This window comes from Acomys minous (assembly GCF_964271855.1).
Source record: "Acomys minous genome assembly, chromosome: 13".
NCBI classification, from domain to species: Eukaryota; Metazoa; Chordata; class Mammalia; order Rodentia; family Muridae; genus Acomys; species Acomys minous.
In genome coordinates, this window is record NC_140495.1 from 70,618,906 (window position 1) to 70,641,590 (window position 22,685).

Below are 22,685 nucleotides of genomic sequence, written 5' to 3' on the forward strand. Positions count from 1 at the left end.
TGAATACTTAAAATAAAATATTTTCATGTAAGAATGTACATGATTAATTTACAGAAGAATTGCTTTAGTTATCAATGTAGACAAATGACTTTGGATTACTACTATTTTTTATTTTAAAATGTTTCCCTCCTTGATCTCAACTGCATATAATATGAAATCCTTTCAGAAAAGTAACCACCTTGGTCATTATTCCAATAGTTACATAACTCTTACATATTAAAAAATTAACAGTATTAATGGTTAAAAATTACATTAATATTTACCTTTAGTGGAAGAGTTATATTTTTCTTGTTCTTCAATGAATTAAATGCACATAATGATGGAAACAAAAGAAAGAAATCAGCAAATTTATAGTTAGACATGGAATGTGAATTAACAAAATGGCATGAATAATAAAAATGCATAACACATAAGGTGACATGGTAAACTGCAATGATAAACCATGAGAAGTTTCACATATGATACTGAAATTAATCCAAAAATGAATACAGCAATTCAAAGTTTTTAACAAAACAAAAATATCGGGAAAATAACTTGTTTGTTATTCTCAATATATATGCTACAATACTTTCTGTGCCTTTAAGAAGTACAGTTTGGCAACAATATCATTAAAGCATTTTAGTTTAAATCCAACCTCTGTCTTATACTGTAAATGTACTAAAGACATATTTAACCTACATATAAACTTTAACTGTAAAATTGTCTTTTCCTATGTCCTGAAATGCACTGTGATTAATCCCATTTTTCTATTGAATAGAAACTACATAAATTATGTCATGGAAGTACTTCTGTAGCATTCTCTTTGTGAACAAAATATATCCCAATGTAAGTAATCTTTTTAAATTCAGATTAATTATATTAAATATCTCAATATGAAATTCCTCATTTGTGACAGATTACACTATCTTATATCTTTTATACAAATTTATACTTGCTGTTATATTTTTATTGCTAAATAACTTTCTAGTAACATCTCAAAGAAGGTGACATTATGGTTTCAGATTGTAAGTAGTGTATTGACCCACCAGCTTTCCCTTAACTGTTCGTGAGTGGTCTTTACAAGTTTCACTAAAAAGCATCAATGAAGTACCACAATTATCTGACCTGTTTCAGGAAAACCACATACTTTTTTATACAGTGAATCATGGCTGGCTTTATCTTTAAAATAACACCATATAGTATTCAATACTGACTTATTATTAAAGAAACTGCCAGAAAGTCTCTTCTTTCAATTTTTAGATCTTTTAAAAATATGGTAAAGTATAGATTATATCTTAACCTGTTTTTTAGTCTCAAAATCTGTATTGCAACCTTCTGATTTTCCTGCCATCTATTTTAAATAACTAGATTTCAAGTAGTAAATGCGCTAATACTCCAACATGTTTAAGGAAACCCCAACTATTTTTAAAAGAGTAAATAAATAAATCTTTTAAAATGATAATCTTTAAAATTGGAAAATATGTATACTATAGAAGATACAGTAAATATCATTGATAAAAATTTTAGAAAATATATCCAACAAATCAAATTATCTTTGTATACAAACCTAAGACAATAGCATAGATTAAAATATATAGAAATGTATTAATATAATTAGTTTATGATTGTATTAGGAGATTATATCACTTTTTCAGAAATTATACCACTGAAAACATTTGTTCTTACCAATCAGCTGTTTATCAACAGAAATTTAAAAAAAATTTTTTTTAAGTAAGACAGACCTTCATGACAGATTAAGTAAGCAAAACCAGAAGTCAGGTGAGTAGGAGTTTACGCAGTCACAATAGACTACAGTAGATGCTAATTCCCATAAGAGACAGTACTACAATACAATAAATGCATCAAAAGGGAAATTGCATCAAAAGGAAAATGAGTGTCATATGTCTATCACCTTAAGAACAGCAAAATTCAGTATTAAAAAACATATCTAGTATTGTCTAGCTTGTGGATCAAATTGTTTTCAGAAACAATTAAGGGCAAACAGGTCATATGAACTGTTCAGTAGTAAACACACCCATCGGATGACAAAAGACACTACCATCTACCATCGTCTACCACACACCCCAAAGCATGTATCAATATCGGGAAGTAGCACCTTGGAACACTTTCATTAGATAGAACGTAGTAAATACTCTATTGTAAAAGTTCTGTCTATATCACAATACTTCAGGGTACTTCAATGACCAACTGTGTTTACTGAAGTAATTTTCATAGTGAATAATATCAAAAGAACCCCAATGCTGTCATTCCCACTCTTTCCCTTCTTCCCACCTTAATTCAATCCTTACACATCGACGTTTTCTCTGAAAAACAACCGCAAATATTAATATCATAAAATGTACATACGAACACTGTAACATAAATTTGAGAAATAAACGGATGGTCCAACTGACTTTGCAAAAACATCACTACAATCCCACTGTGTAACCCCAAATGCCATGGACTGTTTTACTTTCAGCTGTAGGAAATGCAAAGAATTTTAGGAACACATGAGCTGCTGAGTTTCAAGGTCACCAGTAGCACTGGGTTTGTAACGAAGCATCCAGATTAATAGTTTGTTCAGTTGTGCAACAAGAGGTCATGAATAAGTAAGTTTAAACACCATCATCTAGTTGTTGAAATATTAAACATTTGACAGACGTATCCCTAGTATAGTTCAACTTACATTTTTTTTTTTTTTTGCTTAATCAACTCAAAGTATTCCAGAAAAAAAAAAGTTAACTAGAAATGTGGAGTCTACAATCAATTACTGGTATTTTGGAAAGGAGATTCACCAAGACTGCATTTTCCAAGTTGACTAAATATATACATTTACCTCAATCCTGAACCAACATGAAACACAATTTTAAAAATCACAAACCCAGCTGTCGGTGTAGCTTTTGGTACCTTTTGCATCATTAACACCACTTATTCACACTGATGTTGCTATTATCAAGTATTTTGCATGGTAAAGGGGCTGCAGCAGTCACTGGGGCAACGCACTCAGGGAGGGAATGAAACTATTACGGCAGCTGCCATCAACACTGTTGGAGTAGTCAGAGAGTTAGCCACCGCGTGTTTCACAGGGATGCAGACTTACTGGGGACATTTTACTATGTTCACTGTTCTCAAGCCACAGCCCTGAACTAGAGAAAAATTCAATAATACTTTTCGTTGTTAGTAATAAATGTGATAAGAAATACTAATGTCATTGATTCACTAAGAAATGGGTCAGAAAAAAAGGTATTTTGTCGAGTATTTCAAACCTTTAATTAATCTTTGTTTCTACTACCAAGGACCCCTCCCTCCATAAAACACACACACACACACACACACACACACACACACACACCACGCCCATTATGTTAGAAAAGCAAAGTAACTCGTGTGCTTAACATAGGAAATCAAGGCAATGTGGATCATAGGAAAATAAAAAAATATATGTTCTGAGTAATTTTTACATCATCAAACTAGTTAAAATTCTAGATATTGGCAATGAAGCTAAAATGGAAATCCCTAAGGTGTCACTCAGTGATCATATTTAATTTTTTTAAAAAAGATAATCTTCGGTACGTAAACAGGCAGCATACAGGTTTTGAAAATATGTATCACCTAGTTTTATGCTTTTGCAAAAAACAGCTCGGGCTCCACCCATTCTGTGAAACAATCGTCTGAATTCAGTCATTCCCTCACACGGCGAGCGCTGGTTGTTGTGGTACGGTGTGAACCACTAGAAGTAGGTACTGGGGTAAAATTATAAGACACTTAAATTCTTGGGGTTCGGAGAGTTGCATATGATCAAGACCGTGTCACGTGATCAAAGGGGGGCTGGGAGGCGGGTGTTAAGAGAAGTTTCTCAACTCCAGGCGTTTGGACAAAGATCTCTCATTTTTGGATACCTTGTTCTATACTGCCGCTTCGAACTGGCACCTGTGGGAGCTGCCTTCCTCGGCGACTGCTGAAGGTTGTGTCTGCTGGGGGGGACTGGGTTGGGCTTCCTTGTCTGTGCATTCTGTAGGCAAACAGCAAAAGGAGGGTGAGAGTCCAATACGGTTGACAAAAAACAAAACAAAACAAAACAAATGCCTTTTTCCAGTCACTACTAAAATATGCATAAATTAACTAACTGGTTTGTTAGAAGCAAAATCAAATAGCTTAAATGACATGGATAAAAGAAACACTACAAAAAAAAAAAAAGGCTGAAGGAAGCAGGTCAGCTCTTGCCCTACACATTTTGCGGAGTGAGTCCTTGAATTAAGCAGAACATGACCCACTCTTTCCTAACTATCTAGGAGGCTGTACTTTCTTAAAGACATTAATTTTTCTTCGTATCATAGCAGAACTGACCATAATCTCTGGTTGTTAAGAGTATCAAAAGAAAAATCATAATGAAGGCATGCTGCCAATCAGCTACTGCTACACTCAGACGTACGTTAGAGTTGTTTATAATAATAAGTTCTTGATGCACCAGACTGATATTAGTTATCAAATCAGTTGTGCATTCTTTTTAAACAGAAACAAACAACAAACCTTGAAAAGGACTTTAATTAACCCTGGACCTGTGCTACAGGATATTCTGAAGTGAGGGTTAAAATTGGAAATGAGACTGCGAGAAGCATGCAGATGCTTCATTCCCACCCAGATAAAGCTGACCCCCAGCTGCTGGCATTCAAAAAAAACTGTTTCACTATAGAAAGTTTAAACACTATATGGTTTTATGAACACATATAAAATGTTACTTTAAAAAGCTCCATTACACTTTAGTGAACAATTACATACTTAATTTTGAATCTACTCATCATAAAACATTTCACACAATAGAGTAGGTATGATATGCCACAAACAGATGAAAGGACAGAACACAGCCAGGTTTAGTGTTCGATGGGAGCTTACTGGCTGGAACCAGAGAATGCTGCCAGCACGGTGAGGAAAGATGCGAGTGGTAAGGGGTTGTGAGAGGGGATTAAGTGCCACAAAGAAAAGATTAAAAACTATGGCGTCATAATGAGTGGAAGCTTCGAGTGCTTGGGAAGGGACAACACCACACCAACACCCAGCATCAGGACACGAATGCTGGGCTGGACACTGAATAGCAACCTTGTCAGAAGCGGAGAAGGTGGTGCCGACCCTCCAGGGGCAAGGTGGTGCATAGAACACAGGGTTCTGACACTAGAGTGCTCGCTCGACCGTGAGCGAGTGGGGTGCTTTCCCCTAATGACTGGTTGATCGGTTGCTCTTGGGATTGCGTATCCCCTTCTAGAAAGGCATGGTGGGAGAACCCTAAAACATTAGTGCCAAAAAAGATCTTCAGTCAGCAGGTTTCATTAACTTAACACCAACACATTTGTCCAAGGAAAACCTGGATACTCTTAAAGTGATTTTTTAAAGTGTAAGAGGGACACTCATCACACAGTGATTGAGATGAGAATGTCAGTGTCATCCACGTGTGCATCACATCATAAAGGGCCAACCTGGGTTGTCCTCGTATAGCGAACGTCTTATGAACTCTCCAGAATCAAAGACTTCAGCCTTTCTCTTGATTAACTGAACCATATGTCTAGTGTGTCCACGCGGGGAACAGAAGGCAGAAGGACAATGGAGATTTCCTGGTGTATGCAACTTGAATGGTGAAGATCATGTTATTCCATAAGAATGCGAAATAGAAATGTGTGTATGTTTTTACAATGTTCATAGTTCTGTGCAGCAAAAAGCAAGTCTATAGTAAATAGAAAGACAGAAGAACATGCCTCTTCAGCTTCGTCTAAGACTATGAAATAAACATAGGGCTAAAACGGTATTCTATTGACTCATACACCCAGCTAAGCACAAATGGGTAATGTGTGGGTAAAACAGGATCCCTTCAATGTGACATTATCTGAAAATATATCTGTGAATACAGTGATAACTATCTCCACTTGGTGTTCAAAACCATTATGAAGCAATTTTCTGAATTAAGTCCTAGGAACTAAAGTGGATGGCATACATATATGTGAATATGTCTCCATAAGACAGGTGCATACTTTTTGCCACTTTCACCATTTTAGCATCAGGTGATGTGGCTGAGGTGCCTGTTGTGCACCGCCAGGAGTGTGACATCTCATCCTTCTCAATCGCGTAACAAAACACGCCTTGTCTTGAAGCATGAGAACAATACATATTGGCTACCCAGAATGTGTTTATGAAAAAATGTATTCCGATTCTATTTAGCCTGATATTCCTTCTTTTAAGTAAAATATTTTATACAGCAAGACTAATTTTTTGCTTCAAGCTATGTCTTCCATTTCAGAACAATAAAGAAGAAAATGTCATATTTCAGAGAACAGGAGAATGCAGCTTACACCTGTAATAAAGGTTCACCTTATCTTCTTGGGCTGCGGATTAAGGCGTTATTAGATATGGATTCATGCCCTGAAACCTCACCTGTCACTGCTACTTCCAACTTATGAAGAAGCTGGTGACGTTCTACTTATCCAAATAATTCACCTGTTCCAAGTTGACCTTCAAATTAACTCAACTCTATGAAACTGGCTGAGATCTGAAGAATATATATGACCATATTAATTCCAACACTAAACAATGTTTTATCTATTCCTCTTTACAACCCATTAGTATAAGAATCAGTTTGTTCAAAATACATGTTTTGGTTGTGGTTTAAAAATTAATTTGTACAGTCTTCACATTAGTAATAGAGAGTCTCTTAGATACTCACTATAACCTTACTTTATTCCTTGATGAGATTTCTAAGAACCAAAGAAGAACTCAAGTATGATGTTAGATAATAATTATATTTTGCTCTACTTTATATTTTATCCAAAAGTGTGGAAAAATATAACTACCATTTCAGGTGCACAATACTGGAGAACTGTGTTTTAGCTGGAGGGAGGCTGAAGCGAGGCTCAAAGCTGGCATACCCTGAAAAGAGCCACGGTGTCCCAAGCCAAACATTTTGCACTAGACCCATTTTATGTTGTTGTTGTCTTGTTTTTGTTTATTTGTTTGTTTTTCCTTTATACAAAATAACTGTCCACTTGTCTCAGTAACAAAAAAAGTTCTTGCTACAAGTCAATCTACGGAGTGCAGACCACAGGAGAGAGAAAGCTACTCTGATTACGCCAAGTGAGGGATGTGGTCACAGGCTTGAGTTCCAAGCAAGTAAAAGTGGAAATGAGATGGCCAGGGTGTTGCAGAGTAGAGGTAATAGAAGTAAGTATGGTTTGTTTAGGGAACAGAGAACTGGTCAAGAAAGTTCAAAGTACCACGGTGTAGAGTTGAGAGAATCAACATTGTTGACTCTTGATTTTAACAAAATCAGATATACTAAGAAGGAAAAGATGTAAAAAGAATATGAGAGAACAAGAAGGATCATGGTAGAGAAGGAAACCAAGTATGGATAGCAGAAAAAGGAAATAAGATCTAAGAAATAATGAGATAAATAATATCTTTAATGCTAGTGTAGGGACATCTATACCCTAGGCTCCTATATTGGTGAATTTTTGTGCTGTACACTCCTTTAAAATATAATTACTCCTATTTTATAAACAAAAGTGAGGATCACTCAGTAACTTGCAAAAGATAATGAGGGAAGTGTGTTAGAGACAGGATCCACACTGGTTTGCTGCGAACTAACAGGGGCCTTATTTTCTGAAAGATGATATAGGTGTGTGCAGTCACTTCTTTACTTTTGTGCTATATACTTGAGCCCAAGGCATCAGGTATGATAGAGGGCCACTATATTCATGGCATAGATCCTGGAACAGGACTTGTTCTTATGCCATGGGACAAAAAAGTAAAATAAAATTTATAACATTATACAACTAAAAACTGAGTGATTTAGTATCATTTAAAGAAATGATGTTCTGAGAGTTTGCACTATAAGAGTGCATGTAAAATGACATTTAACAAGCCTGCTCTGTATGTTCTTCCATTAGTGTACACATATTTGTATGCAGTAGCTCACCATCTACAAATGTGTACCTAAATATTTGCCCCTAAGTTCACTTGCAGCCTGACTTTCTACACCTAACTCTGTGTTAAGTTGGACACAAACACACTTCACCTCAAAACCTTAGGTCTTTAGCCAGACGTATCTATTCTTGCAAATAGTCACAACTGAAGCTTAAAACTAAGCTTTTGGGATTTTGTTTCTAATGCTATGCTAAAGAGGTGAGAATGGACATAATACTTAAGTTCCCAAGGGTTTATTCTGTGATAGCCTTTCACAGTCCCACAAAACCTCCTGACCATGGCTCCAACACATAAAAAAGTGCACCTAAAGCTGGGCGTGGTGGCACACGCCTTCAATCCCAGCACTCAGGAAGCAGAAGCAGGAGGATTGCTGTGAGTTCGAGTCCAGCCTGGTCTACAAAGTGAGTCTAGGACAACCAAGGCTACACATAGGAACCGTGCCTCGAGAAACCAAATGGGAGCTGCTCTCCCGTTGAACTCGCATGGAGGTGAAAAGTGAGACTTTATCCAACTGGGGAGACTTCTTTGGCTCCCATTGTTATTTGCTTGCTTTGTCATATTCAGATTTGTTTGCTTTTTAAATTTATCTTACCTTATTTTACTATCACTCCTTAGAAGCCTGTTTGTTTTCTAATTCAAAGTCAGAAAGTGTATGGTCAACTCTCTTGTAACCCGCATTCAATAATTTGCTTTAAAATTGGTTATGTAAGGTAGATTCCAATAAAAACCAATAAAGTATTCTAATCATAAACAAACCAAACCATGTATGTAACAAGCTGCTGTTTCCAGCTGAGCCAAGAATAAAGGATGTAAAGGCATCAACATGACTGGCACTCACTTGCTGCTCATAAATCTCTGGTAGGATGCCATGCTCCAACTTCTTCCTCGCAGGCAAATTACTACTGTATTTTGTTTTTTCTCTTCACATGTCTTGAGTCTTCCTAGATTCCTGGTCTATTGTAAAGTGTTTTCTTTAAAGATCAATATAGCTGCAGATTATTTGATTCCAGCTGCATTTTCCTTTCTCCATTTTAACCAATCCTTTGACATCTCTCCTCCTAATACTCTTGCCATCAACTCAGGAAGACCCTCTTGGAAATGCCTTTAATTTTGCTGTCCATGACTTCATCCCTTAAACTGGAACTTGGAGTAGTAGGAGTTTAGGAACTGAAAGAACCACTGAAGAGCACAGGCTCTGTGTTGCTCAAGTAGCCTCACTGGTGTGCTCTATCTACTCCTGGATATATTTATTCGCCTTCCAAACTATTTTCAAAGGGCTCCAGACTTCTGAAACTCAAAGTCAATCATCCACTGCCCTGGCTTGAGGACTCTCAGTATTTTATACATAAACCAAGGGTCTTCAGCACATTAACACAGCATGGTCATGTCAATCTCAATCTCTGAAAGACTCTCTAGTTCAATTTCTAGCTTTCTTCTCTTCACACCCTCTGACTCCCACTCTCTGTTCAGTAATAAACCCTTTAAAAATGGTTCTTCAAGTTTTAGATGCTTTCTTATGTTTTTCAATTTTGTTTACATTTAGTTTTATTTGTTGATTTACTTAAGTAAGGAATGGTCTATTGAATATTTTCAAAATTCAAAACTATCCTATCCGGACCTCTGTTTTCACTATGCCTGTGATATATCTGACGTTTGAACACACTAATTTATCCATGTTTCCACTCATGGTTTTAAGAATTCTCAGACAAACAGGTATTTATTTATTTATGTTACTATGACTTTCTAGGTGTTGCTGTCGATGTGTCAAAAGACATGTCAGAAGAACTAAAGGGATTCAACACCTCTGAAATTGAGACCTGAAAATGACCAATAATTCCTTAGATTTTTTTTTACATAAACACATCAAATAAGTACAGCTATAAAACTATAAGAATTTTAGATTTACCTTTGTAGAAAACAAGACTTTTTAGAAGTTTAAGATACTTTTCCAATAATTAATACTCAAATCATTTACACTTTCCTAGTTATGATTAACTGGAAACATTTAATGTGATCTCAGAAACAAAGCATCAAGTTTCTAACACATGTATGAGCATGTGTTTATCCTCAATAGAAATGATATTGATCATGAAGAAAAAACATATTTTCTTCTTTTTTTTAACACCTATGATTTAAGAGCAGGCCAAACAATGACATTATTTCATTTCTTCAACATCTTTTCTCACACAGTAGTTGCTGCATTTCCATGAGACAGTTCGAACGTCACAACGTGTCTGTAAGTTGGAGTGTTAAGAGAGAGGCAGGGCACCCCTCGTCCATGTGAAAGGAAGGTGGCAGCACAGCACAACAACAAGCCTACCTGTCTGCATCAGAGGCTGTGCCTTTCCTAGTCTGTTTTTGGATGCTAGATCTTTCAGACTTTCTGGAGTGCCTGTGGGAATGAAATGTTAAAGAAATACAAAATAGATGATGAATAAAGCTACATTCACATCAAAGAATGAAAAAAATAAAAGACACAAACAATGACAACTAGCTTACTTAAATGGTACTGTCAGTCAATACTTTCACAATTAAAATGAATATAGAAATCAAAATGGACAATGGGTGAAACGCATGCATGGGTTCCATGAGATGGGAGAAGCTGACATTGCGCAATTGGTTTAAACAAGTACACACACAGCTATGAGCTGGTAAGGACCCTTACTCAGTAACTTTACTTCTGTCAATGAACTTTAAAAAGTAATGAAATTAATATGAAATGTATGATGAACAGTGCTCAGATGGTTAATAATTTAGGTGCTGAAAGATCACATCTGGATTACGTGAAATTTATGTTGAAGTTTAAACTTTGTGCTCTAGAGTATTTTTGTTTTCCATAACAAAAGTATGAAGAGAAAGAGAGAGAGAGAGAGAGAGAGAGAGAGAGAGAGAGAGAGAGAGAGAGAGAAAAGAAAGATGTTAATAGAAGTGAAACCATGTAAGCCAACCATGAGAATTGTTTTTTAATTGATAGTCAAGATCTGTAGGTAATAATAACAGTAAGAGATAATCCTTAATGTACCTTACATTGACTATTTAGCCTAAAATGACTGAACAATTATGTGAAAAAACTTGCTATTATGTGTGAGTATTTATATCTGTATATAAAATCATGACATCTATATAAAAAGGTATATAAATTGATAAGATGTGCATATACATATAAAATACATATATACCTAATGATTATTACAGTTGGAAATGTCAAATATTTTCACATAGTTGCTTATAGTGCTACATATTTTAAATAAATAATATAAAGTACCATGGCCCCAACATATACATTTCAAAAATCACAAGAATATGTATCTTTGTGTTATTGTTAAACTTTGCAATTTATGACTATTAAATTGTTCAAAGCCCTCTCTTCAGAAAATGTTGAGGCATGTATCTGTTCTTACTTAGAATTTCAGGCTTCTTGCCTCTTGGACACTAGAAGCACACAGTTAACCACTAGGCCTGCCTTCACGAGTGTACACTCCTCTATTTCTGCCAGCTGTACTCACACCATTTTATTTCTCTAACACAGCTGTGAGCTCTTCAGCTGGAAGAACGTACAGCGCATGCCCAAATGATGGCAGACAGTTGTCATGCTAGCTGGGAACTATGGCTTGTTTCTGAAATAGAGAAAATTCCAGCAGCAAAGCACACAGAATGAAGTGAAGGTTAGAGAAGGGAGAGGCGGGGTTAAGAGAAAAAAAAGGTTGTAGGGCCTAACATCAAAGTAAAAGTAATGTGTAACTTATGGAGAGTTTGCATGTGGTCCCGGAAATGATCAGGACAACTTCCTGGAGAAATAAAGAGTCCTTTGCTCTTCTAGAATGGGAAAGATGAGAGGAGGATTTCAAGAAGAACCACAGGTTCACTTCACACCTGTTGTTTTTCTGCTCACCGCATCTTTCATTCACGTAACAATCATGGTGAGGATCTCTATGTGTGAGGCATTGTTGTATATGTCTGCAATATGTCTATTAATCAGTTACATAAAAGTCTCTGCTCTTAACAAAACGACAATGCTACTAATGAAAGGTGAAAACTGAACAGTAAAAAGAATCTGTCGCAGCTACATTGTATGGCACGGGACACAGTGACAAACGGTAACAAAGAGAAGTAAACATGGGTGAAGATGGCTGGAAGTTGGCACAGAATGAGGACCAAGAAAAAGTATGAGTTGTGGCATTTCAGCAATGGACTGCTGGCATGGTGATATTTTACCAAAATATAAGGGGTGTGTGTGTGTGTGTGTGTGTGTGTGTGTGTGTGTGTGTGTGTGTGTGTACACGTGTGTGTGTGCACATGTGTGCGTGTTGTGGTGGGTGTGCATATTGCTTGTAAATATCACATCACAAACAAAGGAGGCAGAAAGTTGAAAGTTGCTATGCCTTAAAACAGGTATGCACCTGGTTAGCTCAAGGATGAGAAAGCATCCGTCACATCAGGGTTTAAAGTGATTGGTAGGCTGGGAAGCTTGGAGATACAGGTACAGGACCTGGTGAAACTGAGTGTAGACTTTCTGATGATGAAAATTAAAGGATATAGGCATCTTTTAGAGCTTGCCCAATGTTGTTCTTGTCATTCATAAAAATCTATTCAGTTGTCTAGGCTTAAGTGAGGTTATACTTTATCTGTAAATTGCTCCAACTCTTCTTCCTCTTCTCATGTCCTAAAACTTAATGGCTTCACACAGCAGATTCGTTACTACTGTGAGGGCAGGGAGAATGACAATTTTAAGGATACATGATACTTAGGAAGACTTTTGATGCTCATGTGGCCTTTCTGCTTTCATTAAGCCATCTAGTCTAACTAATCCAAAATGGAAGGCACTGCTCTTCCATCCTTCTGAAGAATACAAAGAGTAAAGCTTTGAAAGATTTGCTCTTAAGAGCCATTAATACATTAAGCCACAAAATAAATCTTATTTCTTTCACCCTCCAATGTTGCAACAATAATTCTATCACCTATGGGCAGGCTAATTCTAAATACATTATTTATTGCTTGGCATTTGGATTGTGTATTGATAGTTTTGTAATATTGCACAGAATCTGGACTTTGTGGTTGTTTTAGCAATTCTAAGTATTTAGCAATTCTAAGAAAGTACTAACTGCTATAAAAAATAGAGTTTTAATGGTAATAATATTTACTTGACCCTGAACACACCTAATCTCAAGAATTTATAATGGTGAGCAACTCATAATCAATGCTACATAACCTGACAATCATTCACAGGAACACACATATCATTTTTATTGTTGCCATTGTTGTTTTAGCTTTTTAAAAAGAGACTTCTTTTTCTCTTTAAAAGCCATTATAAGTTTTGTGAAAGATTCTTCTAATGACACTGGTAATGATATATCTTTATAAATCTTGTATACTTTATAATTCTCTCTCTAATTATATGTATATATACATATAATTCTTCTTTATAATTTTGCATGAGTTATCATCAAACAAAGCAAAAAAAAAAAGATGCTCATTTAATTGCCAAAACTCAATGTCAAGCAGAAACAGAAATGAAAATACAAAGTCCTACCATCTTTTCTCTTCTAGACCTGTATTCATAGTTATGGAAACACCTTATATTTGAATCACACCTCTCTTTGATATAGAGGATTAAGATAGGTACAAAACACAGGTTATAATAACCTATTTATATTCATATTGTATACAACCAAAATTATTGATAAGATGATCATAAAATAGGTCACAGGGAAATGAAATACTTCAAGTTGTACATCAATCACCTTAAGATTCTACAAGCTGGATCTTGGCCTGGTTTTGCTTTCACTGTAACATTACTCATTCAAAATATGCTTAGTTCTGTGGGATCTTTTGTCTCAAAACTGCTTCTATCATTACAGTTTTAAATGACTTATTGTAGCAACAAACATGGGGTCCAAATCTGGGGATAGCTAAGGGCTGGGTACAAGGGGAAAGTTTGGTAAAAATGACTGGGTTATATTTTGATAGAACAATAAGTAGGTTATAGTTTAACAAGAGTGGAGACAGATGATAATATACTCCCCGATATATTGGAAGCTAGAGGAGAGACTTAAAAGAACTTCACGACAGAAATATGTTTGAGGAAACAGATGTGATAATCTTGATTGAAGCATTATGTAATACATATATATATATATATATATATATATATATATATATATATATATATAATACTATCACATGGTACCCAAAGTATGTATGTATGTATGTATGTATGTATGTATGTATGTATATAATGCTTATATCTTTATATAGTAGTTAAAATTACAAAATGTTATTTATTTTTGTGGAATCTGACAGTCAAAAGTTACACTGAAAAAAAAGAAGTAACTATGAAAATATAAACCACTTTATATAAAGTACATGTAACATTTCAATTGTACTATTTTATGAGGTTCAGTTTTTAAAAATCCATAGATAAAGCATGAATTCTGGTTTATCAATACTTTATGCAAAGGAATTATCAGTTACTTTATGACACCAGCCTAAGTTTTTTCACAATGGGGCAACATTTCTCAGGCTCAATTTTAGCCTCTTGCAGAACGTGAGAACTCAAGCTCTTTGCTTTAAGAGGTAGATTTACACACAGAACCAATGGTAGAGAATGTCATGTGACCCAGCACATGTCACACGGGCCTTAATCAGCATGTACAACCATCACGGCGTCATGCACTTCATCTCTACAAAGAGCTCTAGTAATCTTTACCATTGTTTCAATGTTCATCATGTTCCTGTGGTTCAAAAATGCAAATATTCAAAAGGCATATTGCTCTACATTATTTTCTACATAATTTGATCTTATGATTACTCACAACATAAAATTCTACTATCTTATGGCAGAGATTATGTCTTTTTAAAAGCTCTAAGGACATATCCAAATGTAAACTGTATGCTTATTTTACTACTGAACTGAAGCAAAAGCTGCATTTAGAAAACTGCGACTCTCTGTAATCAAACATGCTATTTTGAAATTCCATTTAAATATTAGTTTTATTTATATTAATTTTAGCATCTTCATTTTAATGACTAACCAAAATAGGAAATAATTTATATCTATTTGGGGAATCCTTCCCTTTTCTTTTCAAACCAGAATTCATTCAGTCCCCTGACATTACAGGTAAGCGATTATTTTCTGAAGACATCACAAAACTAATATCTGTATGTATATAAACATACATATATTTATATTTAGTATAAAACTTAACTGCTATGCCTGTAATATTATTTAATAATATTAACTAGAAATTTGACATAATACAGCATGTTTTGGTTTAGGGGAAAGTGTAAAAGAAATCTTCCACCAAGTATTTTCAATTTTCAATATATACAACAGTGATGGCATAAGAATGGCTCTCTGTGTGCTCGAGATGGTTTTGTTGTCTATGGCTTTCTGTAGTTAATGTGTCTCAAGGGGAATGCATATCGCTACCATCTTACTTCCTCACAAGTTTGGGAAGAGATAATGAACTCATGAGAGATTAGTAATGAACATACACAGGCGTGTAGCCGAGATCCGTTCACCTTGTACACAGCCGATTTCATGTGTGTGACTGCAATCGCTGCAGGAAGAAGTATTTAATGTATGATGGATGCGTCTTTGTTACCTTTTTGATATATACAGCACAGTACATAGGGACTAAGTGACCTCACAGGCCGCTGGTAAGTGGTTGTACAGTAGCTCTGCCTGCGCACAGCAACCGATGTGTGTTGAGTGAGTCAACATGGGGATGATTTGTTTCTACCAAAATAGACAATAGAGAAAGACAGTTGTAAATCGACATGAATCACTTGATATGATCGATCATGTCATCTTGCGGACAAGCACAAGGTGCTGAAAAAGAAGAAAATCTGAGTATTTGTAAAATAAGCAAGAGCTGCTCCAGACGAATCACTCAATGGACACTAAGCCTAGTGAGTGTGGCATTATTTGATTAAGTTTAAGAAAACGGTGATTTATATCAAATGTTTTCAGTAATTCACAGTAGCAGGTATACCAGTGTAAAAACAAATACAAGACTTTGTATAATTTTGTAGCTTAAACTATCCAAAGTAATATTGCATTTCCTTCAGTAAAACATTTATCATAATAATTAAGGATGAGCTAGAGCATCATCATACTTGGAGTTATCATATCACAGTAAATGAGCATCAGACCCAGAGTCTGGATATTTTAGGACATTGCAAATGCTTCTCCAAGGAGCTATTCACTTATTGACAAGTGTTTGCCTGGTTTTGAGGCACAAAATCTCAACTGCACTATGCTTTATAGAAGTATAGGTTCACGGGTTTACAAAAATATTTCATGTATATTAAAATAACAGTGTGGACAAATGCTCTCTCATTTGAACGCTATTTAAATTAGATTTTTTATATTAAAAAAAAACCTAGAAGATTCTCAAAATTTTAAAGTTAGAAATATTCCTTAAGGATCCAAATTTGCTACTTTCTTTATTTTTGTTTTTAGTATCTCTTAAGTTCTAGAAGACATTTTAGATCCAGATAAGCATGTAACCATGTTCTGTCTTAATAAGGGCATGGTGCCACTGGAGAAGGCATGAAGAACGCCTCTTGTTGACATTGTATTGGGCAGACATGGTTCCTTAAAAGTTGCCTGTATGTGTGTCCACACATAGGTGTCTATGTACACATTTGTGCTGTTGGAAATAGACAAAGAAATGCCTGATGGCACAGACAAAACATCTAATGCAAACTGTGTAAGTCATTACTGAATTCACAGTAATTTTTAGCTACCGATGTTAAAGTTCAATTAAGCTCACAGTGACATTGTTTATTTTACTGAAAACTAGCAGTATACTCATTTCACTTAGACATTAATACAAACATCAAAATGAATAAGTTCATGTGAGATGGCAAGTAAAGCTCACGTGAGGTGACGGGAGCTTATTAAGCTTGGTCAGGAGGTTAACATGAATGTGTACAAATTTAGTACTAATTGAGAGCTATCCCTTTCTCATTTTCATGGGAACATATTATTCTTACAGGTGGATTAAAGCTTATTATAAATTAGTTTCTATTTTATAGAGCAAAAAAAAAATAAGAATTGAACCATTCAAATATGTTTCTTATGGTTAAATATAGGGTCTATTTATGAGTATATCATCACAGTGAAGCAAAACCAGGCTCAATCTTTGTATAGTTCATTTCTGCTCCAAACATCTATGTCTCAGTTACTGATACAAACGTTAGAAAATCTATACAATTGATTCATTCATTTTTTAACATAAATGAACGAAATTTTCATTATGATAAAGTCTAAGCTGTTACCACTGTGTATTGTGCTTAAAAAAATGCCAACTCAAGCATGTTTATATTCATCATAATTTGAGTAATGTTCAATCACTAATTTATATTGAATCACTCTTCTGTTTTGGCATACGTGCACAGCTTTCGCCAAAATGGAAAATTTTCAGTTCCTTCATGGCCAGAACCTTGTTGTTATTAATCGCTGTCCTGACAATGTGGGCACAGGTTTTTGAATGAGTGAGCAGCAATGCAGATCTATGACCTTCAATTTACATATAAAATTATGTTTTATTCTTATGTAAAATGACCTTGCCCACATGTAGACCCAGATTTAGTTAATTCTTCTAGTTCCATTACTCTACCATAGAATTGTAACTGTATCATAGGAAATAATTTTAAATGCTAAACAAATTAACTCAAATCATATTAAGAGGCAAATATTTTAGGATTCATCATGTGAGAATAAAGCAAAAACTCTTATAATATACTAGTTTGTATTCTTTCTCATTATTGTTAAACGATAAGAATTTGTACTATGACATTTAGATATTCTACTTAACAAAGTGTGGAGATGTCCTGATTATACACATACACAGAAAATAAACCTTACCACTTTGACAAAGCTATAATTACTAAGTGGCAAACAAGCATGGCTATTGCAAAACACTATATGCTCATATAACCAATTCTGTTGCCTGTTGCATTTCAGAGACTGCATTATTTCATCTGTGTAATAAAGATTACAAATGTGTTCACTGAATTTCAGCTGAAGAGGAATGTTTTGCACACACCCTAAAACTTCTCTGACCATTCATTAAAAAAAAACTACTTAAGGTTGAAACTATCCATATGTGTATATATATATGTATATTAAACACCACAAACAGGGAGAATGGTAAAGTGAGAACAGTGACAATGGAAGGCACACACTGTGACAACTTTACGGATCAGCGTGAAGTGACTTCAATGCAGAGACGCTTTGTTTTGAAGATGTGCCTTGTTGACTGGCAGCAATTTAAACAAGAACCAGATGTTCATATTCATGCCAGTCTTGAAATACACACCAAATCTAACAGCTCCTTTTCAACAAGTTTATATGGCAACAAGGCAAAATAACGGAGATTAAATGATCAAACCAGGTAACCAAGATTATGTTCTGTGGCACATTTTTAATAGACTCTGATGCACCTATTTTTTTTTATTTGTCCCTATGCAGACATAAGTGATCTTTAAATGTTTCTAAGAATTAAAGACACTGAAAATGAAGGCATATCTGAACAGATCTCTTCGCCGGATCCTGACTTGGCATTTTAAATAAACCACTTCCTACACCCTCCTCGTTTCCATAAATATTTTGTGGTGCTCTCTCAGACTTTTGTGCAGTCACTGGAGGGATCACATGTCTGGCTCTTGAAGCATGTCGCCACCAACATCCCCCTCATTTTCTTTCCTTCTGCAGCTATGAGCCTCTAAAGCCACTTGTCTGTGAGGAGGTGACTAGTACCTGTCAATCTCCGGAGATGCATGCTGGATTTGAATCCTGGGGCTAGCAGGTCGCCTCCTATCTAGGGAGGGGGACCATCTACCCCTGTTTGCCCAGTGAACAAGACAGGAAAAAAACAGGACATTTAGTAACTCTTAAAATAAAATAACATACGGAACAACAGGACTGGAATAATGCCCTCAAAAGTCAAAACATGCAGACTTTGTTCTATAATTTAATCTTAGATAAATTTAGATACATTACAACAGTATGAGAATGTGAAATCTGGAAGCTTACAGGTGGGCGGAGATGTTATTTGGAAAAATTTGGAAAATGCACTATAAGTGTTTTATTCTCAGAAATACATGTATTTATCTATGCATCTATACAAACATAAGTGTGAATGTGGTTAAGTTTAGAAGGATGCATATTCAAAGTCACCACTTATGCTTAAGCAAGTTTAAGGAGTCACCCACACTTACTGACATCAGCCCTTGAATTTACTAGTAACAAGATGAGGCATGCAAATTTAATTCAAAGGAACAAGTTATATGTAAGATAAAATATAAATGTTGCTCAGTACAAAAATAGTGACATGAAAAAAATAATTTATAAGAGGGCTACCAATGGTATCTTAACAAGTTTTCTTGAAGAAAACTACTGGCCCAACTACTGACAAATTAAAGTGGGAAATAGAGATGAAAGAAACTGAACATCAACATTTCTGCTAATCTATACTTAGAAATGTATCTCCCAGCTTACTGAACATTGGCCTTTTATTTCCACATTATAATAATATTAACTGAGAAATACCAAAAGATTCTTTATTATTAAACCATTCAGTTCGTGTATGTCCACAATCATTTGGTGAATCTAACTGAATAATTAAAGGAAATAAAGCCACTGAACAGGGCATGCCTAGACATTTCCTATATGAAGTCTGATCTCCATGTTATAGCCAGAACATATCTCTAGATATTGGCTTTCTCCTATGCATTAAGGGACTAATTTGAACAATTTTATAGGTACGGAACACACATGAAGGAAGTGGTTTAAGTTTTTAAAAAAAATCCCCTTTTTGGCCACTAAACTTGTTCTTTTTTTTTTTTTTTTTTTTTAATCTGACACACTGAACACAAGAAGCAACGCTGTCAGTGTGTGACAGGGATGTCTGAAGTCTGCAGACCCTGGGTACAGAAAGCCTCCTAGAAGCCTTCCTTTCATCAGACTTAGACAGACTCGGCATTATTAAATTGTTCTTTGCAGACATAAAGGGATGTGAACTGAATTTTTTAAAAAGTTATATGCCATGTACTTTTCAATGTGAAAAGTGATTATTGCATTTTATAATACATTGAGCTAATTCTAATTACTCAATCATCTTGTTTAAGAGAAACTGGTCAAATGAGTCTGAACTTGTGTCTTACACCTGTTTTTCTATTCAAAATTTCTTCTTAATTCCAGATAATTTCCAGTTTCCTTTTGTACAGAGTCTCTGCTAGACAAACCCTTTGATATATTAACTTACCCTGAAATCCTTGGGAACTGGGCTTGGGTCTATATAAAATATAAGTGACTTGCACACATTCCTTTTGCTTTCTGCGAGTCAGAAACTGTCCATTAGTGTTCAGTGTATGTACTTTTAAGGCAAGCTCACCTTCAGAGCACCCCTTGTTTCTTGTTTGTTTGTTTGAATTTCCAAGTAATGGAAATTTGCCCTCTCAGAAGGTTTAAGGGTTACATCACAGATACCAAGTATCTCAGTCAGGGTGCTGACATGGAGAGCTTTTGTTTATTTTGCTTCTTTGGGCAGCAGGGGAATGTTTGGAATTTAGTCCAGTTTTATAAAAAAGAAGTCATCTTACATTATGAAATTATTCATATTTTAATCACTAAATCTTAATTCCTTGTTCAACTAGTTCCGGTGCTGTTCGGTTACCACTGTGTGGTGTGGTGCTATTTTGAGGTAGGAAGAAAGATGAAGGGACATAACTAAGTTGCTGTCCCTATGTAAACCTTTAGAATATGTATAAAATTGATAAATTAATTAAATCATACATATTTATCAAATGATATTGACATAAACTCACGTGCTACTGGAGTTTTATGAGTGGGGATTCTAATAGTCTATAATAGCCTTCCAAAGATATACCATAGATTAATCAGCAGTATCAGACCTGAACCTGTGGCCAAAGGCACTCATGTTCCAGGTCTGGAGGTTTCTTCAGTTATTTTAATATTGATCCAATTTGTTTAGGTGTACAATGACGCTACAAGTGAGTATGCTTTTCAAGGGGGTATTAAACACATGTGAAGAAGTTCTTGGTCTACAAAGTCTGACACTCAGTGAGCTGACAAATAATGTGAGCTACTGGACAGTACAATTGTGGCTATTCTAATGCTACATTACTTAGAATAAGAGTTCAAAGACGGAAGGGTGTCCTAATGTTGAAGTAACCAACTCTGCTCTGTATGTGTAGACAAGGCTGTCAGTAGAGCCAGCCTGTGTGTTTTTAAAATGCTCCTTTCAACTCATTGGCTTTGTTACAGAAATCGACTCAAGCAAGCTAGTTTAAAGAAAACTGAAACCGAGCTATACCTATAGCATTTCTATATATACTTAGTTGTAATAAAGCATCTGGTGTTACTTGCAAATGTAAACACAGTTAATAGTTTCTTCCCATGTGATCATTTTATCTTGATAGGACGAATGACCTTGCTTCTGGAGGCAGAATTCCAGTCCTTGTATTTATTTAAACATAAGCGTAAAGGAGGAAAGCGAGAAGAGAGAACATAACCATGGCACATGCAGTGGAAAGCAGTGATGGAGAACGGTGGACATTTAAAACAAGCAGCTGTGAATGCAAGCTTTCAAGAAGCAATTTTGAATGAGTACTTAGCATAACACATGTACTTCTTAATCCTCAGAATCCTTCTGAATATGCTGATATGTAGAATCTTCAAAAAAATTGTTCTTTTCCCTCTGATTATAATGAATATACTGAGAACAGTCTCGATTTATACCCATATTTTAACCCCCCAAATATTGTTTCAGTGTTACGTATTTGAAAGTCTTAACCATAGTGGCGCTTTTATATGGTTTCTAAATGTGTGCAGTCTTTTGTCTCTCTACTCTCGCAGAAAAAATTACGAGCCCTTTTGTCTTGTCTGTCCAATTTTCATGTCTTAAGAAATACATTTCAACTTAAATCATGAGCAAACATGCCTGGCAATTTTCGAATGCAAGTGTCCAATTGCAGTGAATAAACCTCTTCTTTATTTCCTTTTCAGAACATTCTACTTAGATAAGCTTCCTATTTTGGAAAATACTATTTCATTTTTATAAGTATTCTAAACTAATCAAGGTAGAAGCACCAATTTGGGTTTTTCAATTATTTTTATGTATTTAAATAACTTATTCCAATTACATCTCAATTTTTATCCTCTCACTTGTATCTTCCCATTTCCCCCTCCTTCCGTCTTTCATTCTATTCCCCTTGTCTAGGTCTGTGACTGAAGGGGACCTCCTCCCCCACCATATGACCACAGCCTATCAGGTCTCATCCTGGTAGCCTGCTTCCCTTTCCCCAGTGCCAGCAGGCCTGCCTACCAAGGGGAAGTGGTCAAATAGGGGGCACCAGAGTTCATGTCCGAGTCAGTCTCTGCTCTTCCACACAACTGTGGAGAATGGGAGCACCTGTTTGTTAAACAAATATTTGATATTTCTATTGTGGATGCAAGAAGCCATGAGACTATAATAGCTCTCCAGAGATACAACATGGAATTAATTCGTAGCATGAGATCTTGGACTTTGTGGTTGAGTGTACCTAAGTCCCAGGTATGACTCTTTCTCTAATTATTTTTTATTGATTTAGGAGTCATTAAGTACCCATGGCTCTAGGCATAATGGTCAGGTTACAAACAATAAGTACCTTATTCATGTATGGAATGATGGACATAAAAGAACTAGACTGAAAAGAGTTCTACCAAGAAT

General features: G+C 35.4%; 1 protein-coding gene across 46 annotated transcripts in view; it reads right to left on the reverse strand.

Moving 5' to 3' along the window:
* The window catches only part of RIMS1 (regulating synaptic membrane exocytosis 1), a 487,053-nt gene that overhangs the window by 112,195 nt on the left and 352,173 nt on the right, over window positions 1-22,685 (reverse strand). For 10 of the 46 annotated variants that reach the window (XM_084753071.1, XM_084753076.1, XM_084753068.1 and 7 more), the window contains one exon: window positions 3,879-3,991. In XM_084753071.1, coding sequence (XP_084609197.1) covers window positions 3,879-3,991 — 113 coding nt within the window. Of the gene's footprint in view, window positions 1-263; window positions 294-3,878; window positions 3,992-5,076; window positions 5,260-10,264; window positions 10,337-18,712; window positions 18,797-22,685 lie in introns of all 46 variants that reach the window. The other 36 variants (XM_084753104.1, XM_084753101.1, XM_084753091.1 and 33 more) reach the window with 11 other exon arrangements.